The sequence below is a fragment of the Trichosurus vulpecula genome, chromosome 6 (genome assembly GCF_011100635.1).
Source record: "Trichosurus vulpecula isolate mTriVul1 chromosome 6, mTriVul1.pri, whole genome shotgun sequence".
NCBI lineage: Eukaryota > Metazoa > Chordata > Mammalia > Diprotodontia > Phalangeridae > Trichosurus > Trichosurus vulpecula.
This window is the reverse complement of record NC_050578.1, coordinates 267,733,309-267,755,814: the sequence shown is the minus strand read 5'-3', so window position 1 is coordinate 267,755,814 and position 22,506 is coordinate 267,733,309. Positions and strand designations below refer to the sequence as shown.

General features: G+C 41.1%; 2 protein-coding genes across 2 annotated transcripts; both read left to right on the top strand.

The window, feature by feature from the left end:
* Positions 1 to 3,012: 3,012 nt before the first annotated feature.
* On the top strand, positions 3,013 to 3,963 carry LOC118854314 (olfactory receptor 9Q1-like). The gene is given in 1 exon segment (XM_036764672.1): positions 3,013 to 3,963. A coding segment is annotated over 1 exon segment (951 nt).
* A 15,803-nt stretch (positions 3,964 to 19,766) lies between these two features.
* LOC118854313 (olfactory receptor 9Q1-like) lies at positions 19,767 to 20,717 on the top strand. Its single transcript, XM_036764671.1, has one exon. The coding sequence runs from the start codon at positions 19,767 to 19,769 to the stop codon at positions 20,715 to 20,717; it is 951 nt and encodes a 316-aa protein (XP_036620566.1).
* Positions 20,718 to 22,506: the final 1,789 nt, after the last annotated feature.

Sequence of the window (22,506 nt, the reverse complement as noted above, 5' to 3'; positions counted from 1 at the left end):
ACACTCCTTTAGCAGCTAGAAACTATGATGGTGAGGCGGAAAGAACATTAACTCTGAAGTCCAGAGACCCAGGTTCATATTCCATGTCTAGTGTTTTGCTTCTTATATGACCTTGGAAAAATCATTTAGCCTCCCTAAGTCTCAACATCTTCACTTATAAAAATGAGGGGTTGGACTAGATGATCTCTGTGGTCCATGCCAGCTCTAAATCTATGACCCTATGATCCTTTGGTCTTACGAATAGAGGTTAGCATGTGATTATTGAGAATAACTAGATCATGTGAAAAGTTACAAGATGGATCCTTCATCTCCCACCTTCAGGCTACATCATGGGTAAGCTTCCCCTTGGCCCTAAGTGGCCTTTCGAGAAGCAGATAAATGATGTCTTCCAAGTCTCCACACTTTGAGACTTGTTTCCTAGCTTAAAAATGATTTGGAAGTGTTTAAGGTCTAGTTTGTACTGCTCTAGGTCCAAAAATTGCTAGGTATGACTGTCATTTTGTGGTTGTGACTTGCCTAATGTTACCTAGCTAATGAATAGTAGTTCTGGTGACCCACTATTGTCTTCTGATCATCATGCCAGTACCTTTGGTACTACTCCTATATGAGATTGTAACCAGCACAGGAGAAACTGCTTAGCAGGAGAGAGAGGACAATTAACAAGGCTGGGGGAAGGAGGAAACCAAAGAGCAAAGTGGCACTCAGGTGAGGATGTTTTACTCATGCCCAAGCAACAAAATATCCAGGTCCCATTTCTCTTCTTTGCCATTTGCTCCAATGTGTCTGCTAATATCTTGTTAGTGGTAGGGCTGGAGTCCTTCTAAGCTAACCAAATATCCTTTTTAGACCTCTGTGCTAGGTGACATGGTAAAAAAAAGAAGGCAGATTTTGGAGTCTGAAGACCTGAATTCAAATCACTGTGTTACTTGTTATTACTGTGTAATCTTGGGCAAGTCCATCCATCAATCACCAACCATTAAAATGGCTATTGTGTGCCAGGTTCTGTGGTAGGCTTTAGGGACAGATACACAAAAGTGAGACAGGGATTCTCTGGGCCTCAGTTTCCTCATCTGTCAAACAGGAGAGTTGGGCTAGATGTTCTATAAGGTCCCTCCCAGCTCTAGGTCTCCAAGTTCAAGGTGCATGGACTTGCTAAATAAAACCATTATTCATAGGAGGTACTAATTACCAGGCTGTTTGTTTTGTTTTTTCATCTGTAAAATGGGGGTAATAATGCTTGCATCTCATAAGAAATGAGAGGAAAGTACTTTGTGAACCTTAAAGACTTAGAGAAATGCGGACTATTGTTAGGAAATGAAAAGTTCAAGTGGCTTTGGAATGTTGTCCTGTGTATTAGGGTTAGGGTTCCAAAACACTCATTTTTCTGTTTGATATATTTGGCATATTTACATTAAGCCTGTGGAGGGAATTAGATATGAAGAAAGAAGAGCTGGGTGGGAATCATAGTTCTGGGGCTTATTACCTGTGTGATTTGGGCAAGTCACTTGTCCTCTCCGAGTCTTAGTTTCATCAGCAAGATCAGGGTTTGGATTTTGTGATCTTTGGGTGTTAGGATTTAGAGCTGAAAGGGACCTTAGAGATCACTGTGTCCAACCTCCTCATTTTATAGGTCTAAAGAAACAAAGTCAGAGGGTGGTGGAAAAACCTGTTCAAGGTCAGTCTCAAAGGTTCTGCCAGATCTGAATCCTATGACTTACAGAAGGAGCCTGGTCTTCCAGGGATTCTTAAACCTTTTTGTCATGGTCCCCTTTGATTGTCTCATGAAACCTGTAGACCCCTTCTTAGAATATTATTTTTAAGAATAGAATTTAAAATTTAAGAATGAAAGACAGGACGACAAAGGAAGCCAATTATATTGAAACATAGTTAGGAATATATTAAAACAAACAAATTACTGGATGCTGGATTAAAAACACTTTCTTTGGGTGAAAGAAAACATTGGCTTTTGAATCCGAAGATAGAAATCTGAGATTTGGCTCTGTACTTGGCAAGCCCTAGTTTGCTCATCAGTCAATCAATCAGTAACTGTTTATTAAGCACCTTCTATGTATTAGCTGGTATGTTAAGCTAAAGAAAGGTAAAAGACAGTCTTTTCTCTCAAAGAGCTCACAGTCTAATGGGATAGATAACATGCAAACTATTATATCCAAAGAAGAAAAGGGCAGGATAAGTTGGAGAAAATCAAGTGGGGGAAGACATTACTATCAAAGGGGATAAGGGCAGGGCAGCTACGGGGCACAGTGGATAGAGCACCAGCCCTGGAGTCAGGAGGACTTGAGTTGAAATCCAGTCTTAGACACTTACTAGCTGTGTGACCCTGGGCAAGTCACTGATCCATGATTGCCTCAAAAAATAAGGGAGAGGATAAGGAAAAGCTTCTTATAGAAGGAAGGCCGTTAGTTATCCTTTGAAGGAAGCTGAGGAAGCTAGGAGGCAGAAATATGGAGATTGTACATTCAAGGCATGAGGGACGTGTGTGTTTGTGTGTGTGTGTGTGTGTGTGTGTATGTGTATGAATCAGGTTTAAGCAAAATGCTTTGTAAACCTCATAGATGTAGGGATGGAGTGTATCAGAGAAAAAAAATCTCTGTCATTAGGTCAACACGAAGGAAGCTTTGATCTTGGTGATGGCTGGTGAACATCAGTCATTCACGTACTCTTATGAAATGTTCTTTGTCATTTTTACATGTTGCTTTAAGAAAGAAAAATTACCCATAGAATTCCAAAGAGCTTCTACCATTTTGATTTCATTTGTTCTGCAGTCCTGTGACATGGATGGGGCATGTAGAAGATGAAAAAGTTGAGTTTCGTAGATTAAGTGACTCATTTGTGTTACTTAGCTAGTTAGTGGTTGAGCTGGGATTGTAGATGGAGGCTTAGTGACTCAGAATTTTACTTGTGGGGCTCATGTTTCTCATAAACGAGACTAGGTTTCATTCCAGGGTCTCTAACTTGTTTCTCCTGTTAGTTCTCCCAGGTACCAGTGAGTAAATGGCTGGGAAAAATCACACTGTCTTGACTGAGTTTTTCTTTATCACATTCACTGAGCATCCAGAGTTGGGCCTTCCTCTTTTCTTGTTTTTCCTTGGTCTATATGTCATCACCTTGCTGGGGAATTCAGGAATGGTTATTCTGATATGCACAGACTCCAGGCTCAGCACCCCCATGTATTTCTTCCTGAGCCACCTTGCTTCTGTGGACATGTGCTACTCCTCAGTCACCACCCCTCAGGTGTTGGCCATCCTGCTTGAGCAGGGGTTGGTTGTCTCCTATGAACGCTGTGCTGCCCAATTCTTCTTCTTCACTTTCTTTGGTGCCACTGACTGTTACCTCCTGGCTGTCATGGCTTATGACCGCTATGTGGCTGTGTGCCAGCCTCTTCTATATGTGACTATCATGACGAAGAAGACCTGTGTGTCTCTAGTAGCTGCAGCTTATGCTGCTGGCTTGTCTGCCGCCATAATACGCACTACAGCTGCCTTCACACTCTCCTTCTGTGGTGACAACAAGATTGATTTTGTCTTTTGTGATCTCCCACCTCTACTGTAGCTTGCCTGTGTGGACAGCTACACCCAGGAGATGGTGATCGTTGTATTTGCCATTTTTGTGATTCCTGCCTGTATGGTGGTGATTCTGGTATCCTACTTATTTATCATTGGGGCCATTATGCGCATCCCCTCAGCTGGGGGCAGAGCCAAGACATTCTCCACATGTGCCTCCCATATCATGGCAGTTTCCCTTTTCTTTGGCACACTTATCTTCATGTACATGCGGTGGAATGATGGGAATTCTCTGCAGGAGGACCGGATAGTGTCTGTGATGTACACAATGATCATTCCTATGCTGAACCCCCTCATCTATAGCTTGAGGAACAAGGAGGTGAAGGAAGCCATGAGAAAAACCTTGGGGAGTATAAAGGTCTTCAGGAGGGAGCTAGGTTGAAAGAAACCTCATTGTCATGTTTGTGTACCTATGGTTCTGTAGCTCAAAGTACTTCTAGGGTAAATTCAGTTGACCTGGGCGTGGAGTGGCAGGGCTCTGTGACTCCACAGACACTCTTAACATGGATGTTGTTGCCTGGAATGGTAACTTATCTTCTAAAGAGTCTTGTCTCTTAGTCCCACAGCTGCAGTAGATGGGGGAGGGAAGGCAGACTTCTAAAGAAGGGTGCCTTGACATGAAATTCCTGGGAGTGGTGGCATTTGTTCTTTGAGTCTCAGAAAGACTGTACATTAAAGCACAGAAACGGGAATCATTTTCTAGGAGAAGCATGAAATCATGCTTTGCTGGGGCAGAATTGTGGTCCCCCTCTATTGAAAGATGTGCTACCCTCCTCAGGATGTTGGCATCCTTTGCAGGGTCCCACTTGCCTCTTGGTAGTTCAATCAGTCACGCAACAAAGCATTGATTACTCACCTAGAATGTGTCAAACCCTGGACTAGGTGCTGGAAATAAAAAGACCAAAGTGCCTTCAGAGAGCTTACATTATGAGTTTGAGTGCCATGCCATCCATCATGTCTCAGTTCAGCAGTGGAGTATGTGAGTGGGCTGTTTGGTTAGTGGAAAGAATGCTTCGTCTAGAGTCAAGAGACCCGGGCTTGGATGCCAGCTCTGACACTCTTCCCCTTGTAATTCTAAGCAAGTGTCTTCACCTCTTTGTTCAGGAGATTCCTTCTCTGTAAAGTATGGCTCATCACACCTGCTTGGCTTATTCTGTAGGGTTGTTGGGAGGAAGGCACTTCTTTAGGACCTGAGGTGTTTCATTTCTTTCTTTCCATTTTTAGTGCCTTGTACAGTGTCTGACTCATCATAGATGTCTTTAATAGATGTATGCTGATTTGGATTGAATCCCACAGTGGTGGAACTGGAATGAGACTAGTAGTACTAACAGGGGAGGTTCGTTTCCCTCTCTGAGACTCAGTTTCCTCATCTGTTAAATGGGGTGAATGAAATCTTCACTGTCTACTTCATAAGATTTTGGTTTGAGGATCTTGACGAGGGGTGAATGCAGAATATCTTTACCTAAAGTTTCATGCCTTAGTTTGTCACACGTTTCCCTTTTTGTCATCTTTGTGGCTTTTGTATAGCCCTGCCTAACCTGGACTGGCTTCTAGTGTATTTTAAAAATACTCTTCTTCCCCCATTTTCCTTGTTACTTATAGGCAAAAATCCAAACTGTGGAGTGAGAATTCCATTAGCTAGGTTTTATTGATGGCCCAACCCGTGCACTGCAAACCTGGCATACTATCAGAGATTACAGGGTGTGTTGGAAAGTGTGCTGCACAGGGCACTGGAAATCTCTGTTTGAATCTTGCCACTTTTATCACTCTAAGTCTCTGATTTGCTGGTTTTTCATCAAAGAGATAATTGTCCTTGCAAAATACCCACCTCACAGGGGTTTTCTAGAAAAGTGCTTTGCAATATTTTGAAATGTGGACTGTGATGATTATGATATAGGGCTTAGGGTGTTCCTAGTCAGTTCCTGGCCTCAAGATCTCAGAGTTATCTGCAAGGGAGTGACATTGTGCCCCTAGAATTTGTGCAAAATTTATGGAACTACATCTTTTCCCCATTCTGTGCAATTCAGTGAATTGTTCTGGTACTCTGTGAGTCTTGTGACAATGTCAAGGAATCAACACTTCAAATTACAAAAAAATCAAGCATTTACTATACACAAGTAACTATTCTAGACTCTGGGGTTACAAAACTAAGTAAATGGGACAAGTTCCTGAAGGAACTTTTGTTCTCCTGAGGCCTGGGGCTTCCTTAGGGATCCAGGGCAGGTTGGGGAGAGAAGGTGCTGTTGCAGACCTGAGCTGTTCCGGAGATGTGTCCATGGTGCTCCCTCCGCACTAGGGACTATTCTACAATGTTCCTTCTGGGTTCTTTTTCATTGACCACAAGTGATCAGCTCCTCAACTGGAGGAATGTCTGTCATTTTGCACCTTTTTCTAGCAATGTCCTCTGATGGGTGGTAACATGGCTGACATTTTTCCAGCATTGAGAATGAATGGGTTTTGGGATGATGTAATATTTGTGAATGCAAATAAATTTCTTAGAGATTTATTCCTCCAGATTTAAGAAATAATACTGGGCAAATATTGGCATCAACTGTGAAATTTGTTTTCTTGTGGCTTCTTCTTCAGTGCCCTTCCCTGATTCTCCCTTTTAATCATTGAGATCTCCCTGAATTTGTTGTTAATGGAGAAACATCTCTTCTGCAATAATCCTGTTACTGCATGGTGGGGGAGGGAGCTGAGTCTGTCTTTTTGAACTGGGTTTTTCAAAGCAATCTTAGTGACGGGCAAAAGGTACCTAGAGCCTATGATCATCGCAATATGTGTCATCCTCTGCTTCAGTGCTCTTTCAAATAGGAGCTCCAGGGATGCCACTCTTTCCAGTCTTCTTTAGAGGTAACCTTGGTGTTTATACAGGCAGCTGAGGTGGCACAAGGGATAAAGTGTTGGCCCTGAAGTCAAGAAGTTTCATCATTCCTGTGGTAGAAACTGGTCTCAGATACTTATTAGCTGTGTGACCCTGAGCAAATCACTTAACTCTGTTTGAGTCAGTTCCTTATCTGTAAAACGAGCTGGAGCAGGAAATAGCAAACCACTTCAGTATGTTTGCACAGAAAATGCCAAATAGTGTCACAAAGAGTTGGACACGAGTGAAACAACTGAACAACAACAAATGGTGCTTATATAACATCTAGACCCGAGAACAGAAAGCTTTGAGGAACCTTAGAACCCAGAATGTGAGCAGAGAATAACAGTTTGGAGAGATCTTAGAATATAGGAGGGATATTAGAACAAAGAAAGTTATAACTTGGAGAGATCTTAGAACCAAGAATGTCAGATGTGACAGGGGCCTCAGATCAAAGAACTTGGAGGCAAAGCCAGACTGTATGTCTGGGGTCAGATAGCCCAGCCTTCTTAGTTTACACTTAGACTTGAAAACTTAGAGTCATCTCTGCTTCTCTCTCTCTCCCCCTACTCCTACATCAAATTATTTGAAAAGTTGAAAAATTCTGTGAGTTCTACTTTAATAAATCTCGTGTATCTGTCTCCTCTTTTCTATTCCCACTGTAAACAGACTCATCTAGGACCCCCTTATCTTTAGTCTGGATTATTGTAATAGTCTCCCAACTGTCTTCCATGCCTTCAGCCTCTCTTTTTGCATCTATCCTTTAAATCCTTTTCCAAGTAATATTTTTAATGCATAGCCCCAATAACATAGCCCTTACTCCCAATACATGTAACATGGACCAGTAGCTTATGTTACTCCCTAGCTGAAGGAACCTTCTGTCCTCCCCCATCCACTTCCCAGAAGCATCCTATAGAACAGAGGCAAAACTCAGAAGTCTTTCTTCATCCAGATTGCCTTAGAACACAGCCATTTCCTGTTTTATCTTTCAAGGTTCTTTCCATATCTCTTAACTGCTATGTTCTAAGGACAATTCTAGCTCTGATAGTCTATATTCTAATATCCTATGTGCCAAGTCCTGTTCGAACACTGACATTCTCTGTTCTACATACTCATATAAGTTTTGGTACTCTATATTTTATGTTCTAAGTCTCCCTCTTAATCTGATATGCTCTTATGAAACATATCTGACCTTCCACTGGCCCTTGCTGATTTTCTATGTTCCATGGTGTCTTAGAGCAATGGCACCAAACTTATATTCCCCTGGCTATAAGAAGCAGATTAAAATGTATTTGGGAAATATTTAACAAAGTAAAGTTACAGTACAACATAGATGATGTTAATTTGTGGTTTCCTAAGTTAATCAGTGGCCCATAACAATCTGTTTCTCTTTGGGACTGATCCCTCTGAGCACTGATAGTCTTTGTTCTGTATTCTGATACCCCTTTCAGCAACATTTTATGTATTATATTCTAAGGTCTTTTCCAGCTCTGACTTTTTTGTTCTAATGTCCCTTTTAGCACTAACATTCTATGATGTGACACTTTGAGTCTATCACCAGCTGGACGTTTGGTTTCTGGATTTAGTCAAGGATGAGCCAGTCCTAAAGAATCTTAGGACAGCCTACTTTGGGGAACAAGGTGAGGAGGCAAGAGATTTGAATTCTCCAAGAGCTAGTAGTTCACTTCAACTAATGAACAAGGTTTAATTAAGCCCCTACTGTATATCAGGGACTGTGCTAAGTGCAGGAGATGCAAATCCAAAGAATGAAATAAGCCTACTCTCAAAGAATTTGCATTCTATCAACCTAAACAGGCAGTAGTCTAGTAGAAAGAGCATTTACTTAGGTTTTTCAAATGCTCCCTGGCCCCCATGTAAGTTCCTTGAAGACTAGACTATTTAGTTTTTTCTTTGAATACCCAGTTTCTGACACAGTGCCTTATGCATATTAGTGACTTAATCCATTTCTGTTGAATTGGACATGACTTTTCATGTTCCTATGCCTTAGTATCAAAGGGAAATACCTACTCTACTTGCCCTCAAGGGTGCTTTGAGGACAAAAATGAGATACAGAATCTTTAAAGAAAAGTTTAAAGTGAATTAGGAAGATTATATACACAGCTAAACGAAGGCTGACTTGGAGAGAGGAAGGTTTGGAGATAGGTATTTTGCATAATTAGAATGTGATAGAATAGGCCAAGCAAGAGGGCTTGCATTGAGGTTGTGATCATGAAAGTCAGAAGGTGGGATTGGATGAAAGATGTACAGAGTAAACCAACAAGTGACTGGATGTGAGAATGACAGAGAATGAAGAGTCAAGGGTGACTTCAAGTTAATAAACCAAAGTGACTGGAGGGATGATGGTGTCCTCAGGAGAAATCCTGAGGAAGTTTAAAAAGGGGTGGATTTAATGGGGAAAATAATGAGCTGTCTTCTAGATAAGTTGTGTTTGGGATACTAACAGGAGATGCTGCTGAGAGATTTCCAACAGGCAGTTGGCAATCCCAGACTGGAGTTTCAGAGGGATCATGGCTGCGTACGTTTGGAAGATATGTGCATTGAGATAATAATCAATGCCATGGGATATGATGAGTTCTTCAAGAGAGAAAGTATAGAGGGCATAGAGAAAGTAGTCTAGGATTGAGCCTTGGGGACACTCATGCTTAGAGTACCAGAATTTGACAAAGTGCTTGACCCCAAGGGATGATGCATTTCAAAGTTTCAGAGAATCTTGTTCTTACCATCAATTTGCCTGCAAAGGTGCCATTTAGGTTCTCTCCAGGTGATTTGGAGCCAAGGTAAACCTTGTATTTACAAGATGTCCCTCTTCTATAATCTGACACCAGTTGGTAAAGCTGTCAACAAATAGAATTACTGATATTTTTCCAATTGGGAAAATTCAAGCATTACAATCAGGGTACATTGAGTCATGGGCCAACACAAGATGAGAATCCAGGCTTATTGAGTTTCTTCTCCTCTAGGGGCAAGCTATGTGATTGGACTTCAGGAACCAAGATTAAGATGATGATAATATAGAGAGAAAGAAAAACACCCTTCAGATCTTATTAGATACTCTGGGTTTAATATATCAATAGATACATATTTCTAACCCTAATTTCTCTCTGGAGCTCTTGTCTTGTAGCATTAACTGCCTGTTGGACATCTTGAATTGAATGTCCTCCAGACATCTCAAACTCAGCATGTCAGAAGAGATCTCATTGTCTTTCCACCCTTACCACTGGACCCTTGACTCTTCTGAACTTCTTTTCTGAACTATTGCTATCCCCCCTAGTTACCCAGGCTTATAACCTTACTGCTGTTTTTGACTCTTCACTTACTCACCACACATACACAATCTGGGGCCAGATCATGTTTTTTTTTTCTCTTCACAGAATTATTCATATAAAACCCCTTTAATTCTTTGGCAAAGTCATCAGTCTAGTGACACTCTGATTACCTTTAGCACAGACTATTGCAAAATCAGTACAAAGGAGCAAAAAGTGGGGGTGGGAGTAGGGAGAGAAGGAAGGTGATGGTGGTGATGGTGGGGGTGATATCAGCAGAAAGAGAGCTGAGTATGAAGATCAGGAGATGTTGAAGCCTTGATGAACAACATCAATTTTTTTTCCCTTCAGAAGACACATTTTTTTGGTGTGTGTGTGTGAACTGCATTTCCATTGTTCTGAAAATGTCCACAAATAGTACATTTAATTTATCAATTCAATTTCTTGGAATTTAAATAGTTGTAGAGTCAGAGCTGATAGGGGTAAATTGAACTCCCTCATTATTTTAGTTTTGTTGTCTATTTCTCCTTGTAATTCATTTAACTTCTTCTTTAAGTATTTAGAAGCCATGCCACTGGGTGCATATATGTTAAGCATTGGAAGAAATTAATCATTTATGTTACCTCTCAGCAAAATGTCATTTCCCTGTTTATCTCTTTAAATTGTCTATTTTTGCTGTTGCCTTGTCTGCTCATAATTGCTACTACTGTTTTTTTTTCCTCTTTAGCTAAAGCATGATAGATTTTGTTCAAACCCCTAATTTTAAGTCTGTATGAGTCTTTAAATTTCAAGTATGTTGGATTTTGCTTTCTAACCCATTCTTCTAACCTCTATCATTTCATTTCAATTTAATGGGTTAGTTTATCTTACTATCATCATTATAGTGGTGACTTACTTATTTGCCTCCTTTCTATTCTATTTTTCTTCTCTATATTCTTACTTCCCTTTTTATGTCAAATTATTACCTTTTCTTTTTTTCCCTTTAAAATTTTTCTTTCCATTTTCCTCTCTAAGGTCAAGGTTTGTTTTTACTTATGACTAATCCCTCTGAATTTACCTTCCTAAATTCCATTTTTCCTTGTTACTGTTTTAATCAATATCCCTCAAAAATGTGTGACTCAACTGCACTATACCACTGCTAGGCCTATACCCCAAAGAGACTAAAGTAAAAGGGAAAAACATTCTTTAAATGCTAATATATTTATGCCAACCCTTTCTTGGTGATGAAAAAATGGGAAAATAATAGGATGTCTCTTAACTGAGGGATAAGTGTGTATTCGTAATTTTGATTTGAAGATCTTTCCTACCCATTAATAGGCCATGTGACCTACTTACATCACAGGAAGCCCAAGTTACATGGTAGGAGCAGCTTCCTGATAGGAAAAGGGAGTTATGACACAGAAAATGCCGAGAGAGAGACAATTTGGCTGCTGGTGGCTGCTAGGGGCTGCCCCCGTGATTGGTAGAACTGAACAGGCTGACTTAACTGTACTGTGAGTTTGTTTTGGAAAGACCCCAGCAGGGGGGTTGGAGAGGTTTTGGGATGGCGAGTTTCCAGGTTGTGATATTGTGTGTGGAATGTTTCACTGCTGTGTAGACTGGATAGATGGCTGGTGGGATACGATTTTCTGGTGTCTGAATAAACGGTTTACTTCTGTCTTCTATGTGGAGAGTCTTGTATACTTTGCGATACAGAACTACACAGGCATTTTGACAATTATCATCCACATTGTTATTATTGCCTTCCTTTTTCAAAGTGTGCGATAAATTGTGGCATACAAATGTGATGGATACTTCTGCACTGGATGAAATGACAAGATAGATGATTTCAAAGAAAGATTTACACGACTGATGCTGAGTGAAGTCAGAAGACAGAAGTCAGAAGGACAATTTATACTGTAACATCAATATTATAAAAATGGACAATTTTGAAGACTTCTAGAAATTGATGAAGAATGATATAAGCAGAACAAGGAGAGAGATTTTTTTTACAATAACAGCACCGCAAAAACAAACAACTTTGAGAGCTGTAATAATTCTGATCAATACAATAACTGTTTGTGATTCCAGAGAATTTATAATGAAACATATTATCCATTGCAGAGATGTGGTAGATTTAGGTTTCAGAATATATGTATATATATATATATACATATAACACAATATATTAAATGTGTAACATAGTATATAATTATGATATAGAATAATATAGCATATATTTTTTGAGTACAGTCATTGCTTTGCTTGACTATACTATTTGTTATAAGAATTTGTATTTCTTTTTTTTTTTCTGAGAGAAAACAGATTTCTACTAAAAAAAGAGAAGTGTTATGTGAAATGCAATGTACTTTCAGATGAGATCATTGTATTCGTCTTAATTTACAATTCATCTTTGTTATAGGAGACTTTTCATGAAGTACAAGTAATTTGGAAATGTTTGTAATGGAAAAACCACAACCACAGCAAAGTCATGTGCATTCTTATTGAAGTTGCGACTCTAGACTTTTACCTATAACCAATTTAAGAATAGGGAGCTAGGGGAAGAAGAACTTATTTCAGTTTTATAAACTCTACATTAAAGATCATTAGAGATGGAATGATGTCAATGTGAAGGCAACATCTCTGGGTGACCAGTGGAACCATAAACACTGTCTAGAGAGGTGGTCATTTTCTATCATCTGGGCAATTTACCTCCCACCCTGAATTATATCACTATTTGCTCAACTATTATAAACTCAAAGGGCTTATTGCTATCATAAGAGGAATCACATTTTTCTCATCTTCAAGCATCCTCATATGGCACATCACACAAGTCTGGCTTCACCCATCCTCAGAAGAAATTACCTCTACCTGCACTCTCATAACAATCAGCCCTTTGGCAGTCAGAAATCACTGCTCTCTGACCATTGGGGCCTGAGTCCCACCCAAGACAGAAGCTTTGGTGGAGACAAGGTGAAGAGGGAGTCAGGTGAGTCTCATATACTTTTAGTTATAGTATCTCTTGGTGGTGGTGATTTCCTCCTCCAACGGGTTGTGAAAATAATTTCCTGCTGGGCAAAAAGCTCCCAAACTATCAAACTCATGAAGTTACTGAAAAGGTTCTTTTATTAAAGGGATTTGTTCTGTGAAGTTTGGATTCAGTCAAAGCACCACACTTGAAGATCTAAAGGGCCACATGTGGCCTCGAGGCCTCAGGTTCCCCACCCTTGGGCTAGAGGTTATCTTCTCTCCTTATAGTCCTCAGAGTGAGTGGCTTTTCCTGGCTCCATAGCAAATCATCTTGGACATGGCCCTCAGTCATGGGGACACAAAAAAGATGAGACAGGGGCTGTTGGGTATGAAAGCTCTTTACTCAGGGTCACATTTTGGAATAATTCAGTGCTTATATTCATTCTTGTGGGAAGTTTCTCCAAACCAGCAAATGAAGGCACTTTAGTGTATAATAATAATAATTAACATTTTGAATAGCACTTGACTATATTATCATATTTTATAAGTTTTATATAGCACTTACTTTCAACCCTGGTTATTATTATCCCCACTTTACAGACAAGGAAACTGAGGTTAAGTGGCCTGCTCATGGTCACGCAGTAAGTATCTGAGACTAGATTTGAACTTTCATCTTGACTCCAGGCTCAACACTTTAGCTACTGCACCATCTAGCTGCCTATGTCTGTGCCCAATGCTTCTACTATGATTCTCTGGGCTTGAATAGAACAAATGCCCCTGTCCTATTTCTAGTAATGTAGTTCTGGATTTTCCAGCAGAATATTTCATGGAGAAGTATCTTCATTGGGCTACCACCAATGCCAATTTTCCCTTGCAGGGTTGTTGGGAGTGAAGATCTAATGAGGCCATATTTGTAAAGTGCTTAGCATATTTGTAAAGTAGAGAAACAGGAGACACCAGCAAGAGAGATGGCAACATTCTTGGTAGTGGATGATTGGATGGCACATGAGCTGGCACTGGTTTGATAGAGAGTAGGTTAACAGAGTGTGGCACTGGAAATACAGTCTCTTCAGAGTCCCTGGTCAGGTCATTGGTCCTAAACTAGTAGGAAATTATGGACATCAGAGGAGCCAAAGTCAGGAGAAAGAACAAGGATTTTTCTAGAAGAAAAAGAAAAGGGCCAATCAAAGAGACACATGGAACTTAAGTGGAGAAATACATCAAGCTTATGACCAATCATTGGTTCTCAGTTCCATTTTCTTTTCTTTGACATTTGCATTGATGCGTCAGCTAACCACTGGACTAGATGCCAGACCTGAAGTCTTTTGAACACAACCAATATCCTTTCAAAACTTGGTGAAACTAGTAGGGAAAAATGAAATGAAATAAAAGGAGGCCATGGATTTGGAATCCACGGATTCCAATTTTAGCTTCTCATTAGCTGTGTGTCCTTGAGCTAGTCATTTCCTCTCAATTTCTTCATCACTAAAATAAGGTACCAAATTTAATTGACTTCTAAGGTATCTTCTGGTTCTGATTTCTTGAACTCTGTTGGGGAAAGCCAAATGCAATATTCATGAACATGTTACAGGTAGAAAGCAAACTACTTGTATATCTCTTCTCAGAATTCCTTGTCTAAGTCTTACTAACTTGCTTGTTTTTCCAATTTAGTTTTGTTCTTTTTATGTGTTTCTGTGTTATTGTATGCATTGCAAGGGCAAGTCAATTGATAGCACTATTGGAACTATCTGTATCTATACACATTCTTGTATTTGTGTGTTGCAGGGAAGGGGTGGAGTATTTATTCAGTTGTGGGTTCAATTAGATAGCCTTTGAGATTCTGTGATTTTGACTCCATGAACTCACAAATGTTTAGTTTAATCAGTCAACTTTTCTTTGTAACCTGGGGGAAGTAGTTTTCCTTCTGTAGGCTTCAGTTCTCTCATTACTCTGTTTCAGTTCCTACCTTGGGATCATGATGCTTCATCCCTGTCATTTTCTGACATGCTTCCATGAGCCAGCTCCCAATTTTCCACCTCTACAGTGTTCTCCTGGCTCTGCTCCGCTCACTCAGCATTGTGTTGCGTAGGTTTTTCCAGGTTGTTATGAAGTCCATATCATCCCCATCCCTACTGAAATGACTGAACAACAACAACAATATTTAGCAAAGAAACAAGTAAGGAAGTGGCAAACCACTTCAGTGTCTGCCAGGGAAACCCAACGGGTCACAAAGAGTCAGCCACTGCTGGAATGACTGAACAACAACGACGTTTCTACATTCTGTGTTCTCAAATCTCTTCTATTTTTGATATTCCATCTACTAAGGGCTCAGCAATTCTGGGTTCCAAGGTTTCTTCATGCTCTAGCACTCTATGTGCCAAGGGTTCTTCCAGCTCTGATATTCTAGGTTCTCTGTTCCTACAGTCTATTGTCTTAGGTAGGTCCCCGTCCTCTCTGGCACTGTAAAGATGAAATTGTCTTTCAGATCTAAGGTTCTGTAATTCGGAGTCTGTCATCAGGCAGATGCTTAATAGCATCTCTGCTCCTAAGTAGCTAAGTACCTCAGAGCTGGTCTCTGTGCCTTAGTTTCCTCATCTGTCAAAACAAATGGGGCAACTCCTCTCCTATTTATACTTCAAGAGTTGCTCTTCTGAGGACACCATGAGAGGCAAAGTACTCAGAGAGAGTTGAAAATGTCTTCAAATGTCCTTTACCCCTTCTTCCTTTGTACCTGGGGAGAGAGCTGCATAGTCTTACTCACTAGAAACCCCCTCGGGGTCTGACCCAAATGAACAATGACCAGACTTGTTCAGTGAAGGTTTTTTTTATTCCTGATTCCTGATTCATAAAAGCAAAATGATTATCAGCACTCTCCCCTCTTCAGCTGATCACTGTGAGACATTGGGGGTTTGTGGGGCTCCAAAATGTTAATGAACCAGATGGTTAAAACGAAAGATGTTATTTCTCATTTTGGACTGATTCAGAACAGCTAATATTGGCACTCAAGCTAGGCCACCAGGCCAACTTTTTTGGGTAACCCAGATCCCTCTGTGTATTGTCCCCTAAGATCTTGTCTTTACCCAAGAATAAAGGGAGAGATTGGATTCTAAGAGAAGCCTCATTTTGAAGCCATAGTGTGTCTTATCCTTTTTCTATGTTCCCCCCCAAAAGGTCGCTTAGATCCTCTTTGGGAGATTTGTAGTCAAGCCAAGTCTTTTATTTATCTGGCATCTCTTTCCTAGAATCTGATCCCAGTTGGTGAGGGTGACAACAGATAGAATTCCCGACATTGTTGCAGTTGGGGAAACTAGAGCATGGCTGACAGTGGATTAGTCATGGGATAAGGGAGGATGTTCAGATCCTTTCTTTCTGAGTGTGGGGTGGTGTGGGACATCTAATAGGACTCCAGGAGCTGGGATTTGGAGGATTAAGGTACAGAATGGAAGAAAGAAAAAACAACAACCCACTCTAGTTCTCCAATGGAAACCCTACCAGCTACCTTTGAGTGATTTCATATAGGGAATAGTGGATCCTCCCCAGAGACTCACACCACCTGCTTGCTATTCCCCTGACTATCAGACAGTAACTAGAAATAGTGTTGTTTTGGTTGTCTCCAAGGTCTGGTGTTTGAGGCAGGAGCATGATGAGACTGGTTCTTGATTCAGGTTTGGTGTCTGTAGCAGTTCTGGTGGGTGGGCTTGGGTTGAACCAAAATAGGAGAGGCTGTATGGTGCAGTGGAAAGAGTGGAATTTGTAGTCAGAGGATCTGGGTTCAAATCCTAGCCCTGCCTCTCCTTATTACTTGTTTGACCTTGAGTAAGTCACTCCACTTCCATGGGTCTCAGTTCCCTTATCTGCCAAATGAGAATGGCCCAGATAACCACTAAAGCCCCTTCGTGAACTCAACCTATGATTCTGTACCCCCTTGCTATTTCTAGTGTATGCCATTATTCCTGCTTACCCAGGAGGGTATTTCACAGATGGAGGAAGTTAAAACAATTTGCTGTCATAGAATCACGGGTCAGAGGAATCTTGAAAAACCAACTTACCAAAGCTTACCTAGGGCATGGTGCCTGGGGCTTTGATGCAAGGAAATGAATTTAGAGGGCACTGAATGTACTCACACTCCTTTAGCAGCTAGAAACTATGATGGTGAGGGGGAAAGAACATTAACTCTGAAGTCCAGAGACCCAGGTTCATATTCCATGTCTAGTGTTTTGCTTCTTATATGACCTTGGAAAAATCATTTAGCCTCCCTAAGTCTCAACATCTTCACTTATAAAAATGAGGGGTTGGACTAGATGATCTCTGTGGTCCATGCCAGCTCTAAATCTATGACCCTATGATCCTTTGGTCTTACGAATAGAGGTTAACATGTGATTATTGAGAATAATTAGCTCATGTGATAAGTTACAAGATGGATCCTTCATCTCCCACCTTCAGGCTACATCATGGGTAAGCTTCCCCTTGGCCCCAAGGTGGCTTTCCTAGAAGCCGATAAATGATGTCTTCCAAGTCCCCACACTTTGGGACTTGTGTCCCAGCTTAAAAAATGATTTGAAGGTGTATAAGGTATAGCTTGTACTGCTCTAGGTGCAAAAATTGCTAGGTATGCCTCTGTCACTATGTGGTTGTGACTTGCCTAATGTTACCTAGCTAATGAATAGTAGTTCTGGTGACCCTCCATCGTCTTCTGATCATCATGCCAGTGCCTTTGGTACTACCCCCATATGAGATTGTAATCACCACAGGAGAACCTGCTCAGCAGGAGAGAGGACAAGTAACAAGGCTGGGGAGAGGAGGAAACCAAAGAGCAAAGTGGCACTCAGGTGAGGATGTTTACCTGACTCATGCCCAAGCCATAAAGTATTCAGGTCCCATTTCTCTTCTTTGCCATTTGCTCCAATGTGTCTGCTAATATCTTGTTAGTGCCAGAGATGGTGTCCTAGCCTAACCTAATATCCTTTTTAGACCTCCGTGCTGGATGACACGGTAAAAAAAGAAGGCAGATTTTGGAGTCTGAAGACCTGAATTCAAATCACTGTGTTACTTGTTATTACTGTGTAATCTTGGGCAAGTCCATCCATCTATCACCAACCATTCAAGTGCCTATTGTGTGCCAGGTTCTATGGTAGGGACAGACACACAAATGTGAGACAGGGATCCTCTGGGCCTCAGTTTACTCATCTGACAAACATGAGCATTGGGCTAGATGATCTATAAGGTCCCTCCCAGCTCTAGATCTAAGATATTATGAACTCTTCTGATGGTCTCCAAATTCAAAGTGCATGGACTTGCTAAATAAAAGCATTATTTATAGGAGTCACTGATTAAGAAGCTGTTTTCTGCATCTCATAGGAAATACAAGGAAATTACTTTGTGAACCTTAAAGACTTAGAGAAATGCGGACTATTATTAGTTAGGAAATGAAAAGTTCAAGTGGCTTTGGAATGTTGTCCTGTGTATTAGGGTTAGGGTTCCAAAACACTCATTGTTGTGTTTGATATGTTTGGAATATTTACATTAAGCCTGTGGAGGGAATTAGATACGAAGAAAGAAGAGCTGGGTGGGAATCATAGTTCTGGGGCTTATTACCTGTGTGATTTGGGCAAGTCACTTGTCCTCTCTGAGTCTTAGTTTCATCAATATAATCAGTAGTTGGATTTTATGATCTTTAGGTCTTAGGATTTAGATCTGAAAGGGACTTTAGAGATCATTGTTTCCAACCTCCTCATTCTATAGATCTAAAGAAACAAAGTCAAAGAGAGGTGGAAAAACCTGCTCAAGGTCAGTCTCAAAGGTTCTGCCAGATCTGAATCCTACGACTTACAGAAGGAGCCTGGTCTTCCAGGGATTCTTAACTTTTTTCAGTCATGGACACCTTTGATTGTCCCCTCAAACCTGTACACCCTTTCTTAGAATATTATTTTTAAGAGTAATATTTAAAATTTAAGAATAAAAGACAGGATGACAAATTTATTCAATTATATTGAAACATAGTTAGGAACATATTAAAAGAAACAAATTACTGGATGCTGGATTAAAAACACTTTCTTTGGGTGAATGAAAACATTGGCTTTTGAATCCAAAGATAGAAATCTGAGACTTGGCTCTGTACTTGGCAAGCCCTAGTTTGCTCATCAGTCAGTCAGTAAATGTTTATTAAGCACCTGCTATGTGTTAGCTGCTATGTTAAGCTAAGGAAAGGTAAAAGACAGTCTTTTCTCTCAAAGAGCTCAGTCTGATGGGATAGATAATATGAAAACAATTATATTCAAGGAAGAAAAAGAGAAAATCAATTGGGGGAAGATGCTACTATTAAAGGGGATAAGGTGGGGCAGCTGGTTACACAGTGGATAGAGCACCAGCCCTGGAGTCAGGAGGAACTGACTCCAATATAGCCTTAGACATTTACTAGCTGTGTGACCCTGGGCAAGTCACTGACCTCTGCTTCTGTAAAAAGGGGAGGATAAGGAATAGCTTCTTGTAATGATACTTGAAGTTAGTTGTCACTTGAAGGAAGCTGGGGAAGCTAGGAGGCCGAAATATGGAGGTCCAGCATTGAAGGCATGAGGGACGTGCATGCGTGCATGTGTTTTGTGAGATCAGGTTTAAGCAAAGTGCTTTGTAAACCTCATTGAAGTAGGGACAATGTCCAAAAAAAATCTCTGTTGTTAAGTCATCACAAATGAAGCCTTGCTCTTGGTGATGGCTGGTGAACATCAGTCATTCATGTACTCTCATGAAATGTTCTTTTTCAGATTTTGCATGTTTCTTTAAGAATAGAAAATTATCTGTAGAATTCCAAAGAGGTTCCACCTTTCTGATTTCATTTGATCTACACTCCTATGACATGTATGGGGCAGGTATGTTATCTATGTAGAGGATGAAAAAGTTGAGTTTCATAGATTAAGTGACTTGTTTGCGTTGCTTAGCTAGTTAGGGTGTTGAGCCGAAACTATAGATACAGCCTTAGTAACTCAGAGCATTTTACTTGTGGGGCTCACATTTCTCATAAATGACACTAGCTCTCATTCCAGGGTCTCTAACTTGTTTCTCCTGTTAGTTCTCCCAGGTACCAGTGAGTAAATGGCTGGGAAGAATCACACTGTCTTGACTGAGTTTTTCTTTATCACATTCACTGAACATCCAGAGTTGGGGCTTCCTCTTTTCTTGTTTTTCCTTGGTCTCTATGTCATCACCTTGTTGGGGAATTCAGGAATGGTCATTCTGATATGCACGGACTCCCGGCTCAGCACCCCCATGCATTTCTTCCTGAGCCACCTTGCTTCTGTGGACATGTGCTACTCCTCAGTCACCACCCCTCAGGTGTTGGCCATCCTGCTTGAGCAGGGACTGGTTGTCTCCTATGAACGCTGTGCTGCCCAATTCTTCTTCTTCACTTTCTTGGGTGCCATTGACTGTTACCTCCTGGCTGTCATGGCTTATGACCGCTATGTGGCTGTGTGCCAGCCTCTTCTATATGTGACTATCATGACCAAGAAGACCTGTGTGTTTCTAGTAGCTGCAGCTTATGCTGCTGGCCTGTCTGCTGCCATAATACGCACTACAGCTGCCTTCACACTTTCTTTCTGTGGTGACAACAAGATTGATTTTGTCTTTTGTGACCTCCCACCCCTACTGAAGCTTGCCTGTGGGGACAGCTACACCCAGGAGATGGTAATTGTTGTCTTTGCCATTTTTGTGCTCCCTGCCTGTATGGTGGTGATTCTGGTCTCTTACTTATTTATCATTGGGGCCATTATGCGCATCCCCTCAGCTGGGGGCAGAGCCAAGACATTCTCCACATGTGCCTCCCATATCATGGCAGTTTCCCTTTTCTTTGGCACACTTATCTTCATGTACATGCGGCGGAATGAAGGGAAATCCCTTCAGGAAGCCCGGATAGTGTCTGTGATGTACACAATGATCATTCCTATGCTGAACCCTCTCATCTACAGCCTGAGGAACAAGGAGGTAAAGGAGGCCATGAGAAAAGTCTTGAGGAGTATAAAGGTCTTCAGGAGGGAGCTAGGTTGAAAGAAACTTCATTGTCATGCTTGTGGTACCCGTGGTTCTGTAGTTGAAAGTACTTCTAGGGCAAATTCAGTGGAGCTGGGCATGGCTCCGTGACTCCAAGGAAAGTTTTAACATGGATATCAATGCCAGGTTTGGTAACATCTTCTAGAAAGTCCTGTCTCTTAGTCCCATAAGTGCAGCAGTTGGTGGGGGGGGGGAAAGACTTCTGAAGAAGGGTGCCATGACATGAAATCCCTGGGAGTGGTGGCATTTGTTCTTTGAGTCTCAGAAAGACTGCACATTGAGGCACAGAAATGGGAGTCAATTTCCAGGAGAAGCATGAAACCATGCTTTGCTGGGTTAGAATTGTGCTCCCCTTCTATTGAAAGATGTGCTACCCTCCTCAGGATGTTGGCCTCCTTTGCGGAGTCCCATTTGCCTCTTGCTAGTTCAATCGATCAATCATGCAACAGAGCATTGATTACTTACCTAGAATATGTCGAACTCTGTACTAGGCACTGGAAATAAAAAAGACCAAAGTGCTCTCAGAGAGCTTACATTATGAGTTTGGGTGCCAGGCCATCCATCATGTCTCAGTTCAGCAGTGGAGTATGTGAGTGGGCTGTGTGGTTAGTGGAAAGAATGCTTCGTCTAGAGTCAAGAGACCCGGGCTTGGATGCCAGCTCTGACACTCTTCCCCTTGTAATTCTTTTTTTTTTAATTTAAATTTATTTATTTGACATATTTAGTTTTCAGCATTGATTTTCACAATAGTTTGAATTACAAATTTTCTCCCCATTTCTACCCCCCCCACTCCAAGATGGCGTATATTCTGGTTGCCCTGTTCCCCAGTCAGCCCTCCCCTCTATCACCCCCCTCCCCTCTCATCTCCTTTTCCCTTCCTTTCTTGTAGGGCAAGATAAATTTCTATGCCCCATTGCCTGTGTATCTTATTTTTAAATTGCATGCAAAAACATTTTTGTTTGTTTTTGAACATCTGTTTTTAAAACTTTGAGTTCCAAATTCTCTCCCCTCTTCCCTTCCCACCCACCCTCCCTAAGAAGTCAAGCAATTCAACCTAGGCCACATGTGTATCATTATGTATAACCCTTCCACAATACTCATGTTGTGAAAGGCTAACTACATTTTGCTCCTTCCCAACCCATCCCGCTTTATTGAATTTTCTCCCTTGACCCTGTCCCCTTTCCAAAGTGTTTGTTTTTGATTACCTTCACCCCCATCTGCCCTCCCCTCCATCATCCCCCCCCTTTTATTCCCCTTGTAATTCTAAGCAAGTGTCTTCACCTTTGTTCAGGAGATTCCTTCTCTGTAAAGTATGACTCATCATACCTGCCTGGCTTATTCTGTAGGGTTGTTGGGAGGAAGGCACTTCTTTAGGACCTGAGGTATTTCATTTCTTTCTTTGCATTTTTAGTGCCTAGTACAGTTTCTGACCCATCATAGATGTCTTTAATAAATGTATGCTGATTTGGATTGAATCCCACAGTGGTGGAATTGGAGTGGGACTAGTAGTACTAGCAGGTGAGTTTACTTTCCCTCTTCGAGACTCAGTTTCCTCATCTGTTAAATGGGGTGAATGAAATCTGCGCTGTCGACTTCACAGGATTTTGTTTTGAGGATCTTGATGAGGTATGAATGCAGAATGTTCTTATTTACCCAAAGTTTCATGCCTTAGTTTGTCACACATTCCCCTTTTTCTTGTCTTTGTGGCTTTTGTATAACCTAGCCTAACCTGGACTGGCTTCTAGTGTATTTTAAAAATATTCTTCTTCCCCCATTTTCCTTGTTA